The sequence below is a fragment of the Uloborus diversus genome, chromosome 6 (assembly GCF_026930045.1).
Source record: "Uloborus diversus isolate 005 chromosome 6, Udiv.v.3.1, whole genome shotgun sequence".
Taxonomy (NCBI): Eukaryota; Metazoa; Arthropoda; class Arachnida; order Araneae; family Uloboridae; genus Uloborus; species Uloborus diversus.
Window position 1 is genome coordinate 164,321,140 of NC_072736.1, and position 25,936 is coordinate 164,347,075.

Here is a 25,936-nt window from a genome sequence, read left to right on the forward strand (position 1 = left end):
ACAAAGTCAGCATTAAGGACATGCAGCAGCAACAGCAAAATCTTTGAATCATTGCCACCAAACCATCACAAAAACATCAGTAAAAAAAAAAAAAGTACATCAACTTGTCTGAGCTTCTGGAAGAAATCAAGAACCTGCACCTTTGAAAATATGCCTACAGTAAGTAAATATATAAAAAAGGATCCAGACAATACCTTTTGAGCAGCAACTAGAACTTTGTCCAAAAACCTTAGCCATTCAAAGATGAAAACAGGCCTTTTGGGCTCAGGAATTTGCTGAAGAGCTTCTTCATTTAAAATCAAACTATGGGAAAGTTCCATCATCTTGCCGAACCTGTGAAAGAAACAAAAAAATAAATAAATAACCATACACAATAAACAATGATATTTGCTCTCTAGATTAATTGCAACTGCAATAAACATTGGCCATCCAGTCATCCACGTATGAATAACATAACGTGCAACAGGACCGACACCTTAAAAGAAACCTTTGAGAAATGTGAGTATCATAAAATTTTAAATCATTTTACAGTCTGTGTTAGCAATACATTTTAAACACTAGTTTATTTTAAATTGGACTAATTTCCGGAGCAACTACCAAAATTTCAACTCCCTAGCAATTGGACGAGATGAATAAAGTAAACAATGAAAGAAATGAAAACAAGCTTCTCTTAAAGATGTTTCAAATAAATTAAATACTAATCCAGCAAATTTCAAAATTTCTCATCTTTTTCTTCAAAATGCTAAATACCATGACATTTAAAATATTATCAAAATTTACATTTGCACTTTCACAGAACGTAAAAAATACATTAAAGTACAAGACCTTAATTGATCCTTATTTTGAAAGGATGAAAATTGCTTAATTTTTAGTAACAGGGAGTTCATGTTTAAAAAACTGCACTCTTAACAACTCAGTAAAATAGGAAACATGAATTCTGCTACAGAGTAACACGGAGAAAACCGCCTGTCATTTCCTCTGGAAACTTTCAGCTTCATCAGATAATATTGGCAAGCTTACGGAAATGTCAAGATGATAAAAAGTAAACAAATAAATCAGACATATCAGAATTAATTGATACACCATCAATAAACAAACAGCGCAAAAAGGAACGAGCACTAACTTGCAAAATGAAAGAGAATCGGAATTTTAGTACATGAACTTAACGTTGCATTAGAATACAGTGCATTAAAATTGCATCAAATTAAATTACTTTATAAAAGTAAGAAAAATAAAAATCAAGGACAAATTATAAACATTCTGCAAGAGTTAAAGCCCACGCAGCGGTATTGCCATCCCTAATTTTGATGTCGCAATTGAGGGTGCGTTCGACGAACCTCACCGGTCTACCGGTAAGTAACCAGTTACTTACCGCAGCGTTCTATGATTAACCGGTTACCTCACCGGTTACCATTCTAAGCAGTTGATTGGTTGATTGGAGCACGTGATCATTAGTTGTCACGTGATTAACTAACCGGTCGCTCTCGGTCGTGCTCATCGAACGCAACCTGAGATTAACCTCATTTCTTTACACAATAATTTTCTAATTAATCTCAGTGAAAGATTCAAAAAAAAAAATCCATTACATTTTTTTTCACTCCGATTTTCATTGTATTTTAAATCTTCAAGTAAAATTGTCCGTTTTTTCACGCTGCCGAAAATCAGAAAGAGTGCAGCTCAACATCAAAATTTACAAAACTTGTGACTTCGAAAGTGGTCTGCAACAAATTTGATGCTTGTCGTGTATATAATTTAAAATTATGTCTGATAAACTTAAAATTTGTATTTATAATTGCTTTTTTTCTATACTGTTCATTAATGCCGTATTATCAGATGAAATTCCTATTATTATGTGGAATATTAAGGGGTAAGTTGGGTTAATTGTTTACTAGGTGTATAATACATAATAAATTGTTTGACTACTTACTATTAACTTTCTTTGATGCATTAATTAATATTATTGTATGCATATTTCGTAGAAAATTACTGATTTTTCCCCCCAAAACTATGAATTGCAAACGTGATTCAAACAAAGAAAATTTAAAGGGATAAATAATAAATATAATTGCTGAAAATAAATATTTTCCCTGTGAGTGATCAGGAAAATCAACTAGTATTTCAAAATAACTTATGATTTGTCCTTTTTATGCTGCATGCATCTGAAAATTATTTTTCCTTTATTTGGTCTTGAAAACATTTAGTGGTACTGCGCGAAAAGAAAAAAACTTGGAGCTTTTACTAAACTGTTACCACAATTAGTTTAACGAAATAAGAAGGACAGAGTTATTTCGAATGATCATAGCCCCTTTTTTTTTGCTTTCGTATTGCGAGTGGAATATGAAAGCAGAGCAATCCACACAAGGTGCAAGGAAGAAAATATAAAAGTGAATATATTTGCTTTGATCAGATCCTCACGTTTGTCTTCTGACTATATTTCTGAGGTTGATTTTTTATTGTGCCCATTTATTGTGTACAGCACACAGGAGTGTCCCGATTTTACGTTTTTTGGGAAGGAGAAATTTCTCAATTTACCAAAAGAAAACTTGTAATGTTACCAAATTAGAAAATGCAAACATGCTGATGCACCTACATAAAATGAGGTAAGACTTTGGTCATTCTTTAAGGAAAATCACAAAATAAAAAAGCTGTATATTGTCCAACTTTGATGAATAGAGAACTTTCTTAGGAAGTCGAAATAACCTCGGTACAGATGTGATATACCCCCACCCCCCCCCCCCCCCCCCCCATTTGGCGACATCCGATTTTTTGCACAAAATTGAAATATTTTTCTCGCCAATGAGGAGAGTTACGTGTTGTTTCGTGCAATATACCTTACAGGAAAGCTTATTTTGTGTTAGGTTAAATTCAGTAGTTGTGTTTTGAAGTAAAAACATTAGAAAATGCCAGTTTTTTCAAACTTGAACGTTAATTAAAAGTTAACTCCAACGTGGTGTGTATCTGTAACATGCCATTGTCATATGATGTATTGCTTTAGACTGAGTGTGAGGATTTATCTATACATATAATAAAATAAGATGTTTGTGTGTGTGTGTAGCGCGCTTCCCGGGAAAACAGTAAGGCCTAGAAAGATGAAATTTGGTATACAGGTACAGTTTCTGCCGAAGATGTGCACCTCGGGCTTCGATTTTTGATATTTTAATTAAAAAAAAGGTTATTTAATGTTTTATGTGTTTTTTTGCACTTTTTAGTACTTTTTACCTCACAGACCCCGAATCAATCGCAACACACAAATATTTTTTGTACTATAGTGTAGAAAATTTAATTTTAAATATGATAAATGAAAAAATTTTGAAGATTGAGCAATTTTTGTACTTTTTATGAATTTTTGAAAAAACCTTTAATTTGCATTTTTTTTCTGGGTTTTATTTTTTTTTATATCATCCTGCGAGAAGAATCAAAGCCTCATTTCTGAAATTTAAGTTGGTAATAATAAAAACATTTCGCCCTCTTCCGAAAAAAATGTTCTTAAAAATACGCAATAGGTTTTTTTTTTACAATTTTTTTAATGCTGAACACATCATGTCTTTACATGCATCGGTCGAAAAAAGCGTTCTTCAATCTTTTATGCTTGTGACGTCACTACTTGGATTTCGATTCAATGTTTACGATAGAATCTTAATCGCAAGCAATGTTAATCTTTCTTTTTTACTATTAAGCTTACTTCTACATTTTATGATGTGATGACCACGTGTTTTTCGGCAGCGCTTGCTTTTTTTCTTTCCTTTTTTTTTTGTTTTATTTTATTGCCATTTATTTCTTTTTCCATCCCCCCCCCCCCCAAGCTGGATCTTTTGCTGTTTCTGTATTACCTTACATTTCATAGTTGTGTGCATTTAATTCAATAAAAACAGCGAGATTTTTTTTATCTTTGTCAAACGCTACTTTTTGCACACTATGGGAAATTTGAGCTTTTTTTTTGCTTTACTTAAGTAAAAAAAAAGCGGTTTTTTGAGTGATCTTTGTTTTTATTAGGGGATGGGCGGGGAGGTTAAAATAAATAGAGGTGGATAAGAAAATTTAGAGATAGATCGTAAAGGTAGATAGCCGCCGAAGGCGGCAATCTTGGCGTAAAAATGTGAATGGCACAAAAAAAAAAGATCGAGATGGATTGATTAATACTGCTACCGATTTTATTTAAACAGCCGTCGAAGGAGGCAAACTTGAAGTTAAAAGGTAAATGACAAGTTAGCCAAACATCCGCTGTAGGTGGCTGCTTGCACAGAAAGGCGAATGGCGTAAGAAGGCGAACCAGCTGGTCGCCGCAGGCGGCTAGTACCATAAAAAGGTAAGTTCTCCATCGGGGGGGCTCCTGACTTCGCAACACCTTTGATTTGCGATAATGTAGCACATGGATGTGAACAGCATGGTGATTGATGCATGTGGGCAGTTCTCAAAAGGTGGGAACAAAAAAGTTAACTTTGAGCAATTTCAAAAATTTACGAATTTGACATCAATTTTGATTTTATTCTATAGTATGCATACCTAGAACACAATATATGAACATGAAAAGACAGCAGGTATTTGTAAAAATTGTTAATTAGCAAATTAAATCAGCAATCTGTAGGTAACAGATTTTGGACATTGTTTTCCTGTAGGTAACGGATTTTGGACATCATCATAACGTAAGTTTCACCATTTTTGACAATTGTTAATCTGATTTTTAACTTTTCCAATGAAAATTTTATTTACTACATTTTAAATTTTGCAATTTAATAATAAAGAGGATATTAATGAAATACTTGAATGGCTATACATGCTGCTCCTTACATTTAATAAAGTTTTGGAATGATTTTGAAGAAATTGATGCAAAGTTAAAAAAAAGCTTCAAATTAAAAATAATACAATTGTAAAAAGTGACATCAGTTTTAATAATGAATATTTTTTCTAATGTCATAAGAATTAAAATGATGTCTAAAAAAATTATTGAAGAAAGAAATTCGTATTTCTGTTTGGAGATCGTTAAATTATGTTTCCAAAAGAAAGAAGAGAAAAAGAATTCTAAAATAATAAAAGCGGAAAAAAAAAAAATTGCTAGCGCAGGTGATAAAGTCGCCAAAACTGGTACAGCTGACGATAAACTACATTTGTCAAATTGGAATTCCCCTATGGTAACCTTTAGCTTATCGTATACTGTGTTGTCGCTAACGGAGGTTTGCTTGGCGATTTTAGCGCAAAATGGCTTTCGGTTCGATCATAAGCAGCCATGTTTCTACTGTAATTTATGTATTGTTCAATGTGTAACATATTAATTATGCAGAATACCAATGGATTAAAGAAGATAACATTATAATAACGTTTTTTATTGAGGTTAGAAGACAGTAGATCATCAAAAATTATGAATAAATGGACAGAATTATCGGCGTCAAGATCGTAACGCCATTTGGACATCTCACATGTACGTTTAAGAAAAATTATTTTTCTTCTAAGATACTGCATAAAAGCTTATGAAAACACTTTTAAACAATTAAAAATTGATTCCGAGGCTCGATAAACACCTTTAAAATGAAAAAATCATATACTTAGTTCTCAAAAAATAGCATTGTAAAGATCGTAAATTTTGGACATGCATCAAATTTCAAACTTACTATTTTCTAAAATCGTTTACAAAGTGAATAATCTGTCTTTACTTTTGTTATTTGTGTAAAATATTAACAAAAAATTATTCAGTGTAAGATTCATACCTTTAAATTTTTTTTGAAACGTATGGAAATAATTTTAAAAAATTTTTCTTTAATGGTACATTTGCTCAGTTAACGTTTTGGTATGTCCAAAATTGCGCCTTTTAGCAAAGAAAATATTTTTTTAAGGGCATTTAAAGAACATTTTTTCCATAATTTATGTCAATTCTTGTCTCTATACAGTATTATAATTTAACTCAAAAATTTTTGAGTTAATTAAAATGAAAGTTATTTGGTGTTGAAGCTTCAAAGTTGAGGTCTGTGTTTGCTCCCACCTTTTGAGAACTGCCCATGTCCAAGATGTGTCAGAGGTGGGATTTGATCCACAGACTTTTGTGATGGTTGCCCAGTGTTTTTACCACTTAGCCAAAAGGAACTTATGGGGATCCACCACCTCAAGTTTTTTTCCAGGGGTTTACTGATAATATTCATTAAAAATCATAAAAATTAAAGAGTCCTCTCAAATTTTTTAGTTATGGTTATCTTTCCTTTTCTATGTTTCCCATGTTTTGTAGGAAATATTTAAATTTTAAAAACATGTTCTGACCCTCAAGATTCATCTATAACATGAGGTTGGCGATCAGAGTTGGAATTTTTTTTAAAAAATTATCAAACATTAATTCTTGTTGTAATATAAGAATGCAGGAGGAGGGGGGTCACACATGGCGCAGACTGCGCCATTAAAATTTTTAGGGCAGTTGTTTTGAGAGGTATTTTTCACTTTTTTTGGAAGGAGGGGGTCTTTGCAATATTTAGGGGGTGCACCCTTGCACTAAGGGGGGGGGAAGGGCCGGATTTAGGGGAGGGCAGGCGGGGCTACTGTCCCGGGGCCTCCACAACAAAGGGGCTCCCATAATAAAATTATTACAAAATATCCTAACTTTCACGGGTCGGAAATATCCGATATATACATATATATCAAAGTATCGGATATTTTCGAAAATATGATGATCTTTTCGAACCCTGATTAGGGGCCTCCACTCCTTCGTTGCCCCGGGGCCTCCACACTTCCAAATCCGGCCCAGGGGGGGGGGGCACCCCTGAAGATTGCAGGTATTAATTAAAGAATAAAATACTTGATGAAAGTAGTTTAACAAGTTATTAACAAAGGCTCAAATAGTGGGATGTTATTCTTAATTTCAGTGACAGTCTGAACATAAAACCTGTTTCTGCTCTTGGAAATGTTGATGAATTGTTTGTAAACACCCTGAAAGATGTTTCTGATGACTCTTCTAGTCTTCTTGTTTTCTCCGTACATCAAGTAAGTCTTTCATACTGTATGAACATTATTGCACAAGAATCTTTTTTCATTTGAGTAATAAGCAGAGATAGAGATGCTAAATTTCGTTGAAATTTTGAGATGGTAGGGGGAAAAAGTTTTTTTTCTGAAAAAAAATTGATTGTTTACAAACAAAATGCTGTTTCTTTAAAAATTATGTTTTTTTAGAAAGCATGAAATGTTAACTATATAAAAACATTTGCAATTTGTATTTTTCTTTTATTATTTTTTTTTTACTTCTTAACATTCAAAATTTGTGGTTAAAAAAATTTCCTTTTTTGTAATTGTTAAATCATTCTCTTGGACGGCAATTTGCATATTGCTTATTGTGCCTTTTTTTTTTTTTTTTTTGACACATCAAATTTGTCCTCGTCCCCCTGTTATGGAGATATAAGTTCTTAAAGTCTGCCAAAATTTAAGAAAAGTACCAAATTTAAGGACTTTGTAAAAAATTGAAGGCATCGCGAGAATTTTCCGTCTGCATGTGGCAGGACATCCATCTGCAAATCATGTTAAAGATGTTTTCCATTACTCACCGAAACTCACTAAATTTGGCGAATTTTTTAAAATTTCAACAGACTTTAAGACCTTGGATTTATAAAACGGGGACATGAGGGCAAATAATTTATGCATCCATAAACATGTTTTACTCTGCACTTTTCAATGCAACTAGTTAAAATTGCATTAATTTTTACACTGTCACCGTCTTTCCCGTTTAGAATTGTATGAAATAGATTTTGACTTTGTTATTTGCTATATCGTACTGTTAACTAAATGTGAAGCCTTGATTTATTAAGACACCCAGGTCAAGTTTTATGCTGCACTAATGACCAACCCCTGTAAATAATAACTTGTATGCTTATTTCCTGGATCTAGAAGAACATCTTCTGACATTGAAAGATTTTTGTCCCATTTAATTGTTCACTTAGAATTTTGATCCAAATTCTCCAGAAAAGAGTTTTTCAACCTTTAAGACCTCGTATTCCGATAACTGGGACACAAGGGCAAATAATTTTTACCTCCAAAAACATGTTTTTTAATGCTCTTTCGATTTCTATTAATTTAGATTTTTTCCCATCATTACACTATTGTGTGGTCTAACACTGCAGTATATAAAAGTATTTAATATTGGGATCCTCCAAAAATGCTATCATTCTTTGAGGGGGGGGGAGAGGTTCATGAAATAGTGAGTTTGTAACAGGGGGGGAGGGGGGAGGAACAAGAAGTGTAACATCACCCTTTTTTGTAACAACATGTTTGTGAAAAATGGTGTGAAATATTACAAGGGGGGGGGGGTGAAAGTTGAAGTGTAACACTTTGTGATAAAGTCACTATAGGGCTACTTTTTTTTTTTTTTTGTGTGTGTGTGCAAATTTCATTAAAATTTCATGTCATCTAGGCAAAGAAAGTCAGTCATTAATGATTTCATTTTTGCAGCTTAGTTTAGAGGATTTGTCTGCTAGTGATAAAACTGGAGCATCAAATGATACTCTTCAAAATTTACAGGTATGGTTACAGTTTGAATCATAATATTGTTCGTGTTGCCTTTTCCTACATTCCTAATGTCATTTCTTTTGCTTTCTAAAATTGATGTCCACATTTTTTGAAGTTTTTTCCTGTAATCTGCAAATTTTCCATAATACTACAATTTGTATAAAAGACACTGTGGAGGAGTTTGAGATATCAGGGATGAGATTTTTCTGGCTTTTGCCAAATTCCGGCTTTTTCTGTTGGCTTTTAAGACCTTTCCTCCTTTCTTTTTTTTTTTTTGCCTCTTTCAGGCCTCATAACGCTAAATAATAATTTTTTTGATACTGAGCTAATGAAAAAGAACTTTGAAAAGAAAAAAATATCAAGAACTTTGAAAAGAAAAAATATCACACATGTTACAGTGAAATTGCTAGGGAAATGTAGCTTTACTTAGGGGGAAACTTCTGATTTCAATTATGAATTTGTTTGGCCACAGTTTACTTTAGTTTCAGTATTTCTGCTTACAGTCTCAGGACATTTTTTTTTTCAAAGTAAAATGTTTATGTGTGATTTAAAAACTTTATAAAACTATTTAAAGCGTAAAAAAAGGCAAGCAATGGTTTGTCTAATACTTTTGAATTTTTTTCTAGCCAAGCTCCAAACAGAATACTTGACGATGTTCTGCAAGGTAAAATCTCATGACCAAAATTATTCTGCAAGTACTTCAAGCATTGTATACACAAGCAAACAACGTGACCTTTTCCACAAATCGGGAGCCCTAAACCAGAATCATTTCAATCATGCCAGAGATTTTTTTTTTTTTCCGTTTGATAAAAGTTTACTGTTGCTATGCATTTTTGTGAAACCTAAACCGATTGAGATTCTCCAAAAATATTTTATTTACTTTCTCGAATGCGTAGAAAGAGCAAAGATACAAAATTTTATAAAAATCCAAACCTCGGTGTCAAACCACGTTTGTTTGGTTAATTTTACATGACATGAAGGAGTAATTTAAGTATTGTTAATAAAAAATTAATTAGTAAAATAATTAACAAAATCAGTCGAGTTAGGGTAGCATATAATAAAACACTTCAAAACTTTCAAAATAATTGAAATATTTTCAGAATGCAAAAGGATACGTTTATGGAGGAAATTGCAGTGCTGAAGATTGATTGGGAAAAATAAGAAAAAGGAGAACCAAAAACACTAAAAAATCAGAATCTTTTCAGGTTTAGAATACAAAATTTCTGCAGAAACTGCTGATTTTCTACAAATATCTTCCAATTCAAGATAAAATTTTGCACAAATTCTACAGGTTTCTTAAAGTTCAAAATTAATCTAAAGTTCCTGCTGATGACTTATCTAATTCAACATTTTTCGCGAGCTTTCTGCCAAATTATCGCAATTTCCGAGAATTTTAGATTTTTTTCTAATTTAATAAAATCTGCAGGATTTGTGCAAAATTCTATCTTTAGTTGGAAGATATTTGCAGAAAATCTGCAGTTTCTGCTGAATTTCTGCAGAAATTTCGCAGATATCTGTAGAATTTCTGCAGAAAATTTGTCTGAGTTTTTTCTCTCACATTTGAACGGAATTGTTCCGCAGCTCAGACATCTGTTCTGGGACGTACGTCGCACATTTAGTAGTAGATTAGACCCTCGTTTTACGTGGGTTTATTTTACGCGGTTTCGATTATGCACGGTTTAAGATTTGACAACTTTATTTTATTTTATACGGATGAATTTCGGTTTTACGCGGATGCGCGTGGTATGCAAACAGATAAAATTCTCCCCTCTTTCAAAATCCAAACTCCTAAAGATAGCAGATTACGCGTAATAAACTGCATTTCGGCTTGCTAATCATCGAACTTGGGCCACTGGAGACATTTTATGCGATTGGTTCCAGAGCTCTTTATAGAAGTAAAGTTATTCAACTCACACAGTTCAGAACTCACTGGAAGAAGAGCTTTTAGGAGTGACAAAGGAGGCCAAAACCAACGAGGATAGCAACATCCATGACACAATACCAAAAACGTTCACATCGAAAATTTTGAGCCATACCTTGTCAACTGCAAATGATTTCTTATCAAGGGCGCCCCTATAGGGGGCAAGGAGGGGGCTCGAGCCCCCCTTTGAAATTACAACTTCCTTGCTTTTAGTACTTTTTTCTTTGCAAAAATGTAACAACATTTCTTCTCCAGCCATTAGTGAATAAGTTGTTAAAAATGTCAAATTTTAATGACTCTAATCTGTCCTATAATCAATTTCCATGGGGGAAAATATCCAGCTAAACCACAGGGAAAATATTAGAGCTCCCCCCCCCCCTTGCAACTTTGCATATGGGCGCCCATGTTTCTTATTTGTAAGTAAAGGAAGATTCTATCATGGAAATGGTGCAAGTGATATAGATGTGTTAATGCTCTGCAAAGAACTACAGAGAAATTTTTTTAATGGCAGCCAAAGTACTATCATAGCCAGCTTATTTTTATAAACACAAAATTAATTTATGTTTTCTTTATGCATGTTATGCATCCATATCGATATAAGTACACATTAAACTTATTATTAAATTAGTCATCACTAGAATGAAATATTTTTTTCCATCTGTGGAACCTAACCCCTATTTTAAGACTATTATTAGGTCTCAATTTACACGGTTTTGATTTACGCGGCATTTCCGTGGGATGTAACCCCTGCATAAAACGAGGGTCTACTGTATTCTGCTTTGGGATAGCCAAGGAAAGTCAAAAATAGCCAAATTGGCTAATATTAGCTAAACCTAGCAACCCTGGGCTCAACCCCAGTAAATCCAGATTTCTGAAGTGCAAGTTAGTTGCAATTTAAGTGTCTTATTCGATTATAACTGCTTTCTTTTATGATTATGAAATACAATTTTATGACTCGCTTTTTTGTGCATTTCTCTAGAGATTTTTGGATGCCCATCCTAACATGATGTTTCCCTCTGTGCAAAATCCTTTGCATTATATTCATAAAGCCCACTGTGGAGTTCAGGAAATCGTTGTGGATAAGGCTGTTGATGAAAATGTCTTAAAATCAGTTTCATCTGCAATGGACACATCCTGTGTTACCATTCTGCATATATCCGAGGATGGTGTTTCAAACAAAGGTATTGTAAAGCATTTTATATTTTGAGAAAAATTGGGACACTTTTTTTTTCTTTTATTTTGTGTGTCATATTGAAATGAAGTTGAACAATCATGGAAAATTTTGTGACAAAAAGTATGTCGTAGAGTGAATACTAAAAATCTTTTTTTTTTCTCTTTTCATACTGCATCCATCAAAAGTCATCAAATTAATATTTCTTCAAGATTTTTGGGGTATCTAAAGACTTAGTTTAAATGTTATTGAAACTAGAATTTTTAATTTTTATTTAATTTGAAATATGTGTGTATGTTTTCTTTCAAATAAAAATTTTCAAAAAAAAAAAAAAAGTGAAATATTGTATTTATTTTATTTATTTATTTTTTCAAATTTGCAGTTGACTAGTGGTACTCTGTACAGTTAAATAAGGAGAAGTTATATAAATTTATGAAAATAGTCCCCTTTTTGCTTTTATGGGCACGTGATTGAAAGGAAAAGGCATTTGCACTAAATATTTTGCCTACTCACAGTATATTGATTGTGTGCAGATACTTTATATTTTTATCCTACTATACTGATGATATGCGGTGACAAATGTCATTCTTAGAAAGTTTTTTTCTATCTTGCATACAGAGCTGTTTGTAATTGTAATTATTCTTATGGTTTAGATCAAATAAAGGAAGTCTTCCTGCCTTCTATTGAAAACAGTAAGAAAAATGTCGTAGGAGCTTTCACTGGTGCAAAATCATCCTGGGTAAAATTTTTAATTCTTTTGCTATTTATTTTAAGGCAGCTTCTTCAATGTTTTTTGTAGTCTCTATAATGTTGCTGTTGATTTTCTCTTTTTTTGTTTTGTTTAATGTTTATTTTTTTAAATATACTTGTAATTTAGTTATATACTAAAAAACATCATTCAACTCATACAAAGTCCGTCCAGGGCTAGCTTGTAGAAATTAGTGTATATACATATGCAGACCTGCCAACTCTCCCGTTTTTCACGGGAGACTCCCGTTTTTTACTCGTTACATTCTCCCGGTTGTACGTTTGAGTATCCATTTCTCCCGTTTTTTAATTTTTTTCGGGTTTTTTTCTTTTTTTCAAAATTAAACTTAATTTTCTTGCTTAAAATAGTTACTGACAGCCCTAATAGATGGCGTGGCTAGCAGAGCAAACCCGCACTGCTCAGTGAGCTCACGTTCGACGAGCACGACCGGTTAGCGTGACAGCTAATGATCACGTGCTCCAATCAACCAATCAACTGCTTAGAATGGTAACGGATGCGGTAACCGGTTGATCATAGAACGCTGCGGTTAGTAACCGGTTACTCACCGATCGACCGGTGAGGTTCGTCGAACGCAAGGTGAGCGGCAAACGTCCGATGGGTGCGTTCGGAGTGTCGACCGAAATGCTTCCGGAGATGGTATTTTGGTTTAACTCTACGTTCGCACTTCCACTTCTATCTCACGCATGCGCCGTTGCCGTTTTCGCGGTATCGTTCAGTTTTCAGACGCATGCTAACTGCGCCGCGTGTTTTCATTTTGATTTACAACGTGCGTTGTAGTTTAACATTCATCTTTAGCGATGTCTGAAAAAAAGAAATATCTACAAACAAAAAGAGCGATTATACGAGTGAATTCTCTTTCATGAAAAAATTGAATAAATACTTGTTATAACAGTGTTTTTTACTTATTATAGAATCGTTTTAAATCTCCCTTTTTCTCCCTTAAAGCTTTGACTGGATCTCCCGTTTTTTCTTTTCATAGGGTTGGCAAGTCTGCATATGTCTGGACACACTTTTTGTTGTTTCTTGGTATAATATGCATTAATAAGGATACCCTATGACCCTCTATCTCCCCGCCGAAAGATTTCAAATGACGGGCTAGTTTTTGATCTTGTCAGAAGTCTAGGCTTGTGAAATACAGTCTAACTCGCTAATGACAAGCCCTGATTCAACGAGAACCTGGATTTAGCGCGGAAACAAGAAATACTTGGTTGGTACAATGTAAAGTCTATGGGTGCATTACTCGCTTTTAACGAGCAAACCCCGCTTAAAGCGAGCAATATTTTTTTGATTCATAAAATTTCTATTGACTTCCAGCTTAGCTTACTCTTTTTTGGTAAGATTCCAAAGTCAACCAAAGTTAGCGACGAATCGTAAATCCTGAGAACAAGAGATGACAGCAGTTTTTTTTACATCCTCTTACAAAAAAGGAAGTACTGTATTCGCAAAAAAATTTTTCACTCAAAATTCGGCCTCAATTTCCATTTTGCTCTCTGTGGAATGAATGTTGAGTTTTCTTTTCAACCCGACCACACGAAGATAAGTGCCTAAGAACGTATAAACACTTGAAATATCCATTTTTTACCTTCCCCGAGTTAATTATAACGACTTTTCTCGTGACGTCCGTATGTACATATGTATGTCGCATAACTGAAGAACGGTATGTCCTAGAAAGTTGAAATTTGTTACATAGACTCCTAGTTGTGCACTTCCCCTTTTGGTTGCATTCCGGTGTTTCTAAAGAGGTCTTTTGCCGCTTTTTGGGAAGAATCATTGTTAATTTCGATGCATACTGAAGTGGTGTTATAATTTGGCGGACACTTGGCAATATATCGCCAGTCTTTTGGTAGCCAAGTTTTGTTGCCAACTTGGCGACAAATTTGGCGATCTTTTTTTTTTAAAATCTGGTTTCAATTTGGCTGCTGTGGTGATATTTAGAGAGTAAACTATTGAATCACATTAAAATTGCCAATAATGGGAAAATAACATTAAAATTGGAGTAAAAGGAAGTCATGGGATGCACACATCAATCAGCTTGTTTATTTATGGAGTAAAGAAACGTTTAAAAATTTTGTATGGTTTGTGTGTGTATGTGTATTCCTCAAAAACAATAACACAAGAAACATTCAGCCAGTTCAAAGCAAAGTAACCGACTTCTTTTTTACTGTACAGTGATTAAAATGAAGAAGAAAAAAATCTGAGGTGAGCTTTTATGATTTTTTTCACGAACTTGTTTTTTATGCGCACTGGGTTATAAGGAGCAAATATGGCAGTCCTTTTGTCCTCGTTATAAGCAAGTTCGACTGTATACAATGTAGAATTTTGTGAAAATATCTTTTGTCATTAAACTGAAGTCCTGTTCTGGGAAAATTACATCTTTCAATAATTTCTAGGGTCTAATTTTCATCTAAATAATTTTTAGGATGTAATTTTTTAAGGTGCTGATCAAGGCACCAACGAATCAAGGCATCAACCGCTTTGTCTAGTGGCAGGGCTGGATTAGGAAGTGTGGGCAATGAAGGAGTGGAGGCCCCTAATAAGGGTTCGAAAAGATGATCATATTTTCGAAAATATCCGATACTTTGATATATATCCGAATATGTTGATATATATATGTACAGTCGAACCTCCATATATCGAACTTCCACATATCGAAATTTTCTATATATCGAAATCCCAGCAAATTTCTATGTTCATTACATAGAAAAATTGTTTCTATATATATCGAAAAAATCTCTATATATCGAAAAAAATTTCGAGACATTCGTAGATTTTTTTTCCATTTCAGACTGTTTGTCTCATGAAAAATGAAGGTTAGAGGAGAATATTATGTTCACTAAAGGTTGCTACGAAACTCAGAAAGAATCTGGGGTTAAAAGGTGTGTATATGGTCGTTGTTCCGTTCTGGAGTTCTTAAAGTCCCTCTAGTTTATTTCAGATATCTTAGCTGTAACCATTAACACTGTAAAATCTAGTTTCAATTTATCCCTTTTGTCTGTTGGTTGTCATTCCTAGTCTTTTTAGCCTCAGTAAAAATCATTCCAGTTAAATAGATTGATTTTTTTACTTTTCTCTCGATTTGTCAAAACGAAACTCCCCTAATGTTGCGATCAAGTTGAATTGCCGAAGAATATGAAGATGTATGGTTGGCGTAAAAATGTAACTTCTGTTAATATTTTAATCATTAACTTTCATTTAATCCGATACTCGTATAAATTATAAAGTGGGTTTCTTACACGAAACTTAGCTTTAATTTTAGTATTTTAGGAGATTTGTACGATATAATAAGATCGTTTCTATATATCGAAATTTCTATGTATCGAATTTTTTTCCGGCAATTTGCTACTTCGATATATGGAGGTCCGACTGTATATATCCAATATTTTCACCCCGTGGAAGTTGGGATATTTTGTAAAAATTTTATTATGGGGGCCCCTTTGTTGTGGAGGCCCCGGGGCAGTAGCCCCGCATACCCTCCCCTAAATCCGCCTCTGTCTAGTGGTCAGAGAAGTCTGACTGTAGATGAGGAGGTTCTGGGTTCAAATCCCGGCTCGGGCATGGACGTACTTACTCTCTCCTGTCCTTGTCCTTTCTTTGTGTGAATGTGTTGTTGTGTTGTGAATGGCGCCTACCCTGTAAACGGGTCCTTATGGCATGTGTACTATTGTAGCCGGACTTCATACCAAATTGTGGTACAGTTGGAAAAGTTAAGCAGTGCACCCAAATTGTCGGCTTAGCTGAAACAAAACAACAACTAAATACATTAGAATTAATATTAAGGAGAAACTCTGAAATAAAAAAACAAATGTACAATAAAAGTCTTAAAAACATGTTGTTAATGAAAAGTCTTTAAATGACGATAGAAAGAAATGTACGTATATCATTGGAGAAATGTTTTAATATCTGTCCTATTGATACTTATTTTAGGAATTTCTGTTAATTGTCTGGTGTCCTCTAATTCAACTGCCTGTTGTTGGTGGATGCAAAAATATATAATTTTACTCATTTGTGACCACTATATTCTCTATAACTATGTTGGAACTTAGAATTTGGGGGAACTTGTTGGGACTAGAATTTTTTTTATTGAGCAATTACGATTGCTTATTGTTCTCACTTGACTGTTTTTGGCATTACGCTGATTTTATTTTCCCCCCGCCCCCGTCTGCAGCACCACCGTCGATTGGCCTCATGATGCTGCTCCTCTAGTGAAAAGTCTCCAGGTTGTGTCCATATCCTACATGCATACATACACACACAATGCCTACACACTCACACACACATACCCACACATTTATGCCTGCACACAGCCACAAACACACGTCTACACACACGTACACACACACGCCTGCACACAGACACAAACACACACAGCTACACACACTAGGACTCGACCGATGCATCGGCGCCGATGGTTCGACAATTTGGCCATCGGCATCGGCGGCCGATGCTAACTTGCAGGAAACATCGGCCCATCGGCCTTAAAAAACATCGAAAAGCCGATGGAATTGGCCGATGTTTTTAAAAAAAAAGGACCTTTGTTGTTTAACTTTTTAATACAAAGTAAAGGGAGTTATTGTTTTCATCGAAAATTGTTTACTTAAATTTCAGTATGAATTTCTATTTTGATCACCCCTGAAAGAGTTTTTAATACTGCATTCAGGTACCAAACACGTTAATTATTGCGTTGTTTCTTGCGGCTGGATGTACGTATGTATCTCTCATAAGTCATAACTCAAAAATGTTAAGCTGCAGAAGTCTAAATTTTCGCATATGGGATGTGCATACGTTCCAGTTGTGCACTTCCCTTTTTGTTTTCGATCGGGTGTTCGAAAAAGCCTATTTACTCATTTTTTGTGGCTATTAATTACTTATTTAAATGGAAAATTAATATAACGTCTCAGACTGACGATCATTTGGTGATGTATTGCCGAATTGGAGGCTATGGAAAAAATATGAGATGGCAAAATGGTTTTGTTTCATTTTGTTAGACTCCCGTTAAACCGACGGTAATTTTTAATTTTTCGATATTTGTAATATGAATCACAGTAATGCAGTCTTTTCTGTATCGCTTCGGCGGAGCTACAAGTTTGAGGCCCGTCGAAATACATTTTGGGGCCCTATTTCTCTATCACAGAAGTTGTAAAATATTTATCATAGGCATTTTTGTAACTCCTACAGTGTCCCTATGGTTATGAGCCTCTCGTGCAATTGCAACATTTGCTATTTTTTAAATCCGCCACTGCACGTCAAAACAAACTCGGGTGCAAGTTTTAAAAGGGTTTTTCTGCTCAATGTTTATGATTGTTTTAAACTCTATTTTTATGACTATTTTTTGTATTTCCGAGAACACTTGCGTGCCCCCACTCCCTCAATTTCTGAAATTAAACTCTTGGTTGTACTTCTTAGTTGTTTAAAACTAACACCATTCTTAAAATTAGAGATTTTTTTTCAAGCTTTATATATTGTTTAGGAAGAATTTAGAGCATTAACCCCTTCAGTCGGAATTATGAAATATTGGACCAAAAATATTGATATTTCGTACACAGTGTACTATGGTAATGGGTATCTTATTGACAAAATTTTGAGTTTGTAAGAGAAAAATTAAAAAAGTTATGGCACGTCCAATATTCCTGACTTATATTTTTGAAATCAATATTTCATATACAAAAACCATAAAATACCGAACAAACTTCATTATAAAATGTTCTACAAACAATTATAAAACATAATATAAGCGTTTGAAACGATTAATTAAAGATTGTATACTTTTAAAAAAATCAGGAAAAAACCTCGCTTTTCAAATGAAAATTTATTGTTGGAAAAATGAGCCACTCTCTATCTCTCAATCCTTATATGTCAGTGTTGTCGACCCCAAAACGAAAAATTACTTCAAATTATAATAAGTAGAATGTAAAGAGTCAACTACAAAAAAAAATCAACTAATTAAATCAATTATTAAATGATTAGCAGCTGTTTAAAAGTATGTCCGGTATACCGGACACCAGGTCTGAAGGGGTTAATGTAAGAAATTGATTAAAGACGTTTTGAATGGTGACATAATTCGGAAATCAAAGGCACTTTTGAATTTTTTCTTCGGAAGTGCTGAAGTAGATTCAGAAACTCTTCCGAGGCCTTTATGGTAGCGATTGTGTATTAAAAAAATTAAACTAAAGTTGGGGCGTAAGTTTAATATTGTGAGTTACTCCAAAATCAGAGGGTGTCCCCCCAAACCCTCCCTCGTCGTTTCAAGCATTTCTTAAATATTTAGCAATTGTACACAGGTCTACGTACACACAAGCCTACATATGCATGCGCGCCTACACACACACACACACAACTATACACACGTAACCGCCCAGGAGAAAGGCAGGTTTGGGGGATCAGGAGAAGTTTCTGGAAACAATTACTCCAATAAGTAGGGTCCTGTCGCAACTTGTGATTGCAAAAAACATAATTTGAATTAAAAATATCAGAATTCAAATTAATCTTTTATTTTATTTTATTAATTTTTTTTTTTTTTTGCCATCGGCCAACAATCGGTATTGGCCCATCGGCCAAAAAATGCCATCGGTCGAGCCCTAACACACACTCACACACATATATACACACACACATGCCTGCACACAGAAACAAACACACACTCCTACATACACACATACCCACACATACACACATGCATACATACAGACACACAAACACACACACCTACACATACACACAACTACCCAGACATACACATACCCCCCACACAACTACCCATACACACATACACATACCCCACACACACAAACATACATGCCTACATACACACACACAGTGGCGGCGCGAGAGCAAAAGTAGACGTCGGCGAGAGAGCAAAAGTAGACGTCGGCGACGCAGTTTTGCGAGGCCCTTTCAATCATAAAATATTTTCAGACAAATCCATGGAATTAATTTTTGTACTAACTATTGGTACTTAGAGTTCCCAATTCACTTAATTGCTAGGACAAAAACAGTTCGTGACTAGTAGCGCAATCGAAAAGCTTTTTCGTGGTGTGGGGAGGGGGCGGCACATTGAAAGGAAGAAAATGACCTGAGAGAAGGGGGGGGGGGTCCGGGGGTCCTCCCCCGGAATTTTTTTAAAAATTTGAAGTTTAAAAACTCCATTTTAGGCTTTCTTTGCTGATGTTACGGGAAAAAATTTACAGAGGTCTCGGTGGAAATTTCTAGTAACTGAAGCCTTAAAAACGCAATTATAGGCCGCATTTATTGACTTTAGGGTCAGAGATTGTCCCAGATCGATTCTTTTGTTTAAAAAATAGGTCAAAATCAATTGCAAATTCTCCAAGTTGAAGCTTCAAAAACTGAATTTTAGACAAACTTTGAAGATTTTACGGGAAGGAAGGGAGTTATTCCCTCGAAAAATTTTGAAAATTACTGTCCTAAAAACTTTAGCAATATTTTATGTTCAGGAGCCAGTCCACTTAAACTTTTTGTTAAATGTAGTTTAAAAACCTAATTGCTAATGATATAAAAGAAAGGGTGTATGGGGACCCTTGCCCGAATATTTTCTGAAATTCAAGCCTTAAAAATGCGATTGTAAGGCCATATTTTGTAATATTAGGCACGGTAATCTTTGAAATTCAAGCTACAAAAACAGAATTTTAAGCGATTTTCGATGTTGTTTAGTATTTGGGGGGCTTTAAGCTGGAAATATCACGAAATTTAAGATCTGGAAACGAAATTTCAGATGCTTCATAATGCTTTCGGTGTGCGTGTGTATGGAGGGGTTTGTAGGGAGGTGGGGGAGGGGTGTGTGTTCGGACGAGCAGCATTTTGAATATTTTCTTATTTTTAGACGAACTTAGGAAACAAGAGAAAAAGGAAAGAAATAGGACGGGGGTGGGGAGAATAGAGTTAACTGATCAATAAGCTGTAGCTACTGAATATTTTAAAATCAGGCCCCGACAGAATTGGGCCCCGCATTTGCTAAGGCTTGCTCTGTGCAGTCTCCGCTGCACGCACTATTTTGATTACTTTTGTGTCTGTTGCATTTAATAAGAGCTTCAGTTGAAAACATGGAAATTTCTTAAAACTTTTGAGAATTTACTTCTGAGAATTTTGCGAGCCCCTATCTGCGCGAGGCCATCGGCAGTCGCCGACATCGCCGACGCCTAGCGCCGCCACTGCACACACACATACTCGTGATTGCGAAAAATATAATTTGAATTCAAGATGTCAAAGTTCAAATTAATTTTTTTATTATTTTTTTATATAAAATATGCATTTAAGTTGAACAAAATTTAATGCATGACTTCAGAATGTTAATTTAAGTTTTATTTTAATTATGTGGCGCTAACTATTGCTATTTTATCATGTAGAGCATGCCTGAAAATGATCGTTATCCACTCAGAAATTTATTGCAAGTTGAAGAATCTTATGACAAATCTAGTATCGTAAACGTATCTGGCTGTTTGTTGATGTATTTCGAAAATTCCACATTTAGTATAGGGAGCGATAATGTAACGCTTCCTGATAGTCCAGACACCACTGGCTCAGCTTGTGGAAATGATTCTGTGTGAGTATTTTCTTTATTTCTGTGTATTTATGTGGTCCCACTAAATTTTTTCAAAAAATTAATACTTACTAGGTTGAGTCAAAAGTTTTTCGTGTTTTCACCTACAAAAGAAATGCACAACAAGCCCCAGTTGTTGGAGGTGTCGATAGATGGTACTTTGGGAAGGACCAAGTTCTGCTTGGGTGCTAGAACTCGGTTGGTGCTGGATAGCTTCCAGCAAAACTTCGTTATCGACAACAGATCTTGGTTTCTCTTCAAGAATTGTATCACCTTCCTTGAAACGCTTAAACCAATTTTGAGCAGTGCGCTCATTCACAGAACCTAGATCCTCAACATCATTAATTTTGTTTATCTCTGCCCTTGCGTTAAGACCCTTTTTCCAGAGAAAACACAAAATAACTTTAATTGCGGGTTTATCATCCGCCATTTCAAGAGACTGCAACGTCTACACAGGTACGAGAAATCACAGCAACTGATAAAGATTATCATGGTCAAACTCTGCTCTGCCATTTTTGATCAGCTGCGCAGGAACACGTAATTTGCATATGTTACATTCAGGACTGCCAATCCAGGGTAGGGAAAATACGAAAAAACTTTTGACTCAACCTGGTAATACTTATGTTTCTTCAACATCCAAATGAATAAAAATTTGTACTATCTAATCTAAGGCATCACAATTTGATTATAAATTGTTCCAAACATTATAACTGTTAATATTTTTTCAAAAGGGTTTTTTTTTTTTAATCAGGAAAATATATCTCAAAAGTTCTCCCAAGCTTTTATGCCTTGAAACCACTAAATATTTAAATTGTAAATGATTATCTTTTGAACCAACTGTCCATACTTACTAATCCATACATATAATGCTTGGAAATTAAACTTTTTGAACTGAAGCATTCAAATCAGTAAGGTGTTGGAGTCATAAGTGGGGAATGGATGGTTCTAGGTTCGATGCCAGCTGGTCAAAGATCATCCGTGTTTGCCAATGGTGACTGGGGCCTGTTAAATAGGCCATGATCACTGTTAACGCTTCTGCGCACGTTCTCGAGCAATTAAGAACAACACTCGGGGTCTTGGCTCTTTGCTTTGCCAAGCAACCCTAAAACCCACGTTTTTGGAGAGGAGCGTGAAAACTACCTCTCGTAAGATGCTTTTGCTTTGCAAACGTTGGCGGTAGCAGCCATAGGGCTCTCGCTCCCAATCTCAATTTGTATTAAGGATACAAGTGTATCCTACTCTTATAATGCCTAAATCATAAATAATGTTACAAATCCTGTAAATAGTAATTATTGTAGTAACGTAACCTGTAAATAGTTTCCCGTAATGAATATACAACCCCTTTTCATATGGCTAAAGTATACGACCCCTATTTCCTTTTTGTTCATTGATAAAATTTGATAACGGTCTACTACTTTACAGAAGCGTGTGGAATATTTGAGAAGTTTCTTTTCGGTGTCTATATAAGCCGTTAGCGATGGATAAACAGGGGAGTTTCGATTGATATTTCGAACTGAGAGCGTATTTGCTCTGTTTATTGCGAGGCATTTCGCTGTGTTGTTTTCGTATTTGGAAGTAAATACGTGTGTAAACGTTGAGTTTACGGTGTTGTGTGATAATTGCTTAATTGCTGATGAATAATTTAGCAGTTGTTGAAGATCTTTCCTGTACATAGTGTAAATAAATTTCTTGTGTTTTTATCAAGAACTGTGTTTTCATTTGAAGAAAGTGGAAGTCGCACCGAATCCGTTACAATAAATTGTTTTTTTTTTTCATCAATGACTCATTAATGCAGTGAAAAATGCTAAAATACAGTCCACTGCCTGAAAAATAGTTTTCCCCCTGAGCCAGGTAACTTCAATCACAAAGTCCTCCAAGTTCAAATTCTAAATCAATACCCCTGGGGCTCCGTGGTTGTTCCCATAGGGTATACTGCATATACCCCGTATACTCTCAAACATTTTTTTAGTCATTTAGCGTATGCCCTCAAGCTTCATAAATTTTCATATTATGACATACTGTGATGTATATGATCACATACACAAATTGTGCGTAATGGATTACTGGTAGTATACCCTCAAAAAAATTGATGGAAACATCACTGCTTCGGCTGAACCAGGAGTTATTCAGCTTCTTGCATGGATCAAAATGATCGAAAAGTCGATAGATAGTACTTCCATGCACTGTGTGCTATCTGAGGTAATTTGAACTTCTACCTTTGTGGAGCTCTGCAAATGAAAGCCCTTCATTTCTGCCATAAATCAGATAGCATTGTCTACGTGGGCTGGTACACCCGAGTGGTTAAAGCAACAACAAGCTTAAATGAAAATCATGAGAGTGCCTTTCCTAAAAGTTTGTCACCGGTTATATGGCTCGTGATTATAAAATTTTAAAGAAAATAATCGTTTTGAAAAGTGAGATTCAAGCGTTGCTATTTTGTTGATTTTCTATTCTCACTCTGATCATCAGAAAAAAAAAATGCTCCAATTGTGTTTTATTTTAAGGCAAAGCATAATCGTACATTTTGATAAAATCATGTTATAATCAACTGTTTATTGTATTTCTTTATAATAAAATGGTTTAATATTTTTTCCCTCCTTTTACTTATAGTTTACAACTTACTTTTAAAACTGCTGGAGACATTACATCTGTTGTGCTTAAGTAAGTATTAGACAACATGTTTTAAAATATGCATAAGAAACAGTACTTTTCTGTTACTCAAACCAGTTTTTGTGTGGTTTTTTTTAATTTTTTCTTTTCTTTTCTTTTTTAACCCCCGACACACAAAGGAAGGGGGTTATAAGTTTGACGTGTCTGTGTATCTATGTGTCTGTCTGTGGCACTCTAGCGCCTAAACGGATGGACCGATTTTGAAAAAAAAAAATTGTTCGAAAGGAGGGTTGATCGAGAGTGTTCTTTGCTAGGTTGCATCTTCGGATGACATTAATTAACGAAGATATTAATTAAAAATCTCTTAAACGTTTTTTGCGATTTTTGCAGTGAAAACATAGCCAAAATAAAGATAATTTTTTTCTGCGTCTGATAGAATGGGTTTGGAACTTCCATGTTTCATAGAATTTGAATTATGACGTTTTTTTAAAGCAGATTTGGATAACGGCTAAGCCTTTATTCACATGTTGGTAACCGAATTCATTGTTGGCGGACAAGGAAATTAAAATGCGATGATTTAAAATTTTTATCTGTTGCCAGTTTCTATTTGTTAGCAAATAAAATACTTGAAATGAATTTTTAATAGTATAAGGGCTTTTAAAATGATTTTCAATTTTCCCTCTTGATTTTACAGTTGTGACTCAGTCAGGGCTGTTTAAAACTTTTAATTTTATCGTTGCTTGTTTTGTGTGTGTGCAATACAGCACAGTACAGCTACTACACTTTTACAGCTACTTTGAACGATTTTTAATGTGGCCCCTATTCACCGTACAAAACAGGTTTGAGTGTATAGGTATCACTTGGCTTGGGGACTTGTTAACTTTCTATTTTGGCAAAATTGAAAAATTAAGTTAACATCATTCTACGTTTGCTCCTCTTTTTTTTTAGTTTTGTATTTTCATGGAACTTTTTAAAGTTTATTTAGGGTTCGATATATTTATTTCGCTGATCATTTTACGTGTTATTGAAGCATTTAAAGTTGCTTTGGCAAACTATTGAATTGGGGATGTGTCCTGTTACTTGATAGCTTATTATTTTATTTGATGGATTATTTTACTTTTACTGAATTAATTGATTTATTTAGTAGATCGTTTTTCATCTTGATGGAACTTTCAGTCATGGTTGTTTGCAGCCTTGCTGTGTTTAAAATTCCTTTTAAAAGGACAAAATAAATGTATGGCATTGCTTAATAAGTAGCTTCTATGCAAGTTTTACGAAATACAGTCACAAATTAAATGAAAAATAATCGCCATGATTAAAACTGTGCTGTGATGTACCTATAATGCAAAAGTAACCAAAAAACAATGTGCTGGGGATTTAAGAGCAATTAAGTGGAACATTTGTCAAGGTTGACGCCTCAGGCTTTCTTGACACGCAAAAACATTTTAATTACTGATAAATATATACTAAAAAGCTAACTGGGAGAATATTCTTTTTATATCACAAAATGCTATGGTAGTTTATGGTTCTTTTAAAGACTAGAAATCTGTTTCTAGTCTTTAAGAGAGGCATACTTGACTTCTTATAGAACCTTGCAATCAACAGAAAATACTAAAATCTTAGAAGTTACATGAAATTAAAATTTCTAATAATTGATAAGAATTGTTATTTTAATTCATAATTATTACTGAAGTTCCAGTTATATATAAATTTAAATACCTCAAATTAAACAGAACCTTGGATTTTTTTGACTCAAATGTTTGAGATTTTACTTTTTATATGGAGAAAGAAAAGAGTAAAACTGGAGATAAGGATGAATGGGAGACGGAAAAATGAGGTTTTACCGTAAAACAAGAATTAAGCGTTCAATTTTTTTAAAAAAATTTTCTAATGCCTTTCTTCAACTATTGTGTCTTAAACTATTTTGTCTAGGGTCAATTACACGACATTTATGACACTGACTGACATTTTTGAAGCAAAACAACACGTATTTCGCAATATTCAGCGCAAATACATTGTAAAAACAATCCTTCCCCATGGAATATTGTATTTTTTCGGCTGAATTCAATGGCATAATTGGATCCTCAAAAACATTTTGATCGATTTTTTAAAAAAAAGTTAAAAGCTTGGTAACTGACTGACATGGATCATTGTCCAGAAAATGTTACTTTTGAACGCAAATATTTTTCGATTTCGAAACCTTTTGTTTTCTTTTTTTCGTTCTTACATGAAAGTGTTACCCACTAGAAGTAACCATAAACAATGGCCCAACTAAGTTCCAATTATTTTACTCATAAATAAAAAAATTGAAAAATGAATTGTTCACGGAAATGAAAAAGAAAAAATCTTTTAATGTTTACAAATTGAGGCCAATTTAATATCAGACAGCGCCGTGTCCAAGAGGAGGGTTTTAGGGGTTAAACCCCTCCCTTGGGGAAAAAA

General features: G+C 34.3%; 2 protein-coding genes across 2 annotated transcripts in view; one reads left to right on the forward strand and one right to left on the reverse strand.

The window, feature by feature from the left end:
• Positions 1-323, reverse strand: part of LOC129225166 (HEAT repeat-containing protein 5B-like) — a 97,994-nt gene extending 97,671 nt beyond the window's left edge. The window contains exon 1 of the mRNA XM_054859731.1: positions 195-323. Coding sequence (XP_054715706.1) covers positions 195-323 — 129 coding nt within the window. The remainder of the gene's footprint in view (positions 1-194) is intronic.
• A 1,384-nt stretch (positions 324-1,707) lies between these two features.
• The window catches only part of LOC129224073 (V-type proton ATPase subunit S1-like), a 34,764-nt gene continuing 10,535 nt past the window's right edge, over positions 1,708-25,936 (forward strand). The window contains exons 1-7 of the mRNA XM_054858475.1: positions 1,708-1,867; positions 6,843-6,960; positions 8,416-8,484; positions 11,373-11,574; positions 12,218-12,303; positions 20,691-20,887; positions 23,495-23,545. Coding sequence (XP_054714450.1) covers positions 1,761-1,867; positions 6,843-6,960; positions 8,416-8,484; positions 11,373-11,574; positions 12,218-12,303; positions 20,691-20,887; positions 23,495-23,545 — 830 coding nt within the window. The 5' untranslated portion in view covers positions 1,708-1,760. The remainder of the gene's footprint in view (positions 1,868-6,842; positions 6,961-8,415; positions 8,485-11,372; positions 11,575-12,217; positions 12,304-20,690; positions 20,888-23,494; positions 23,546-25,936) is intronic.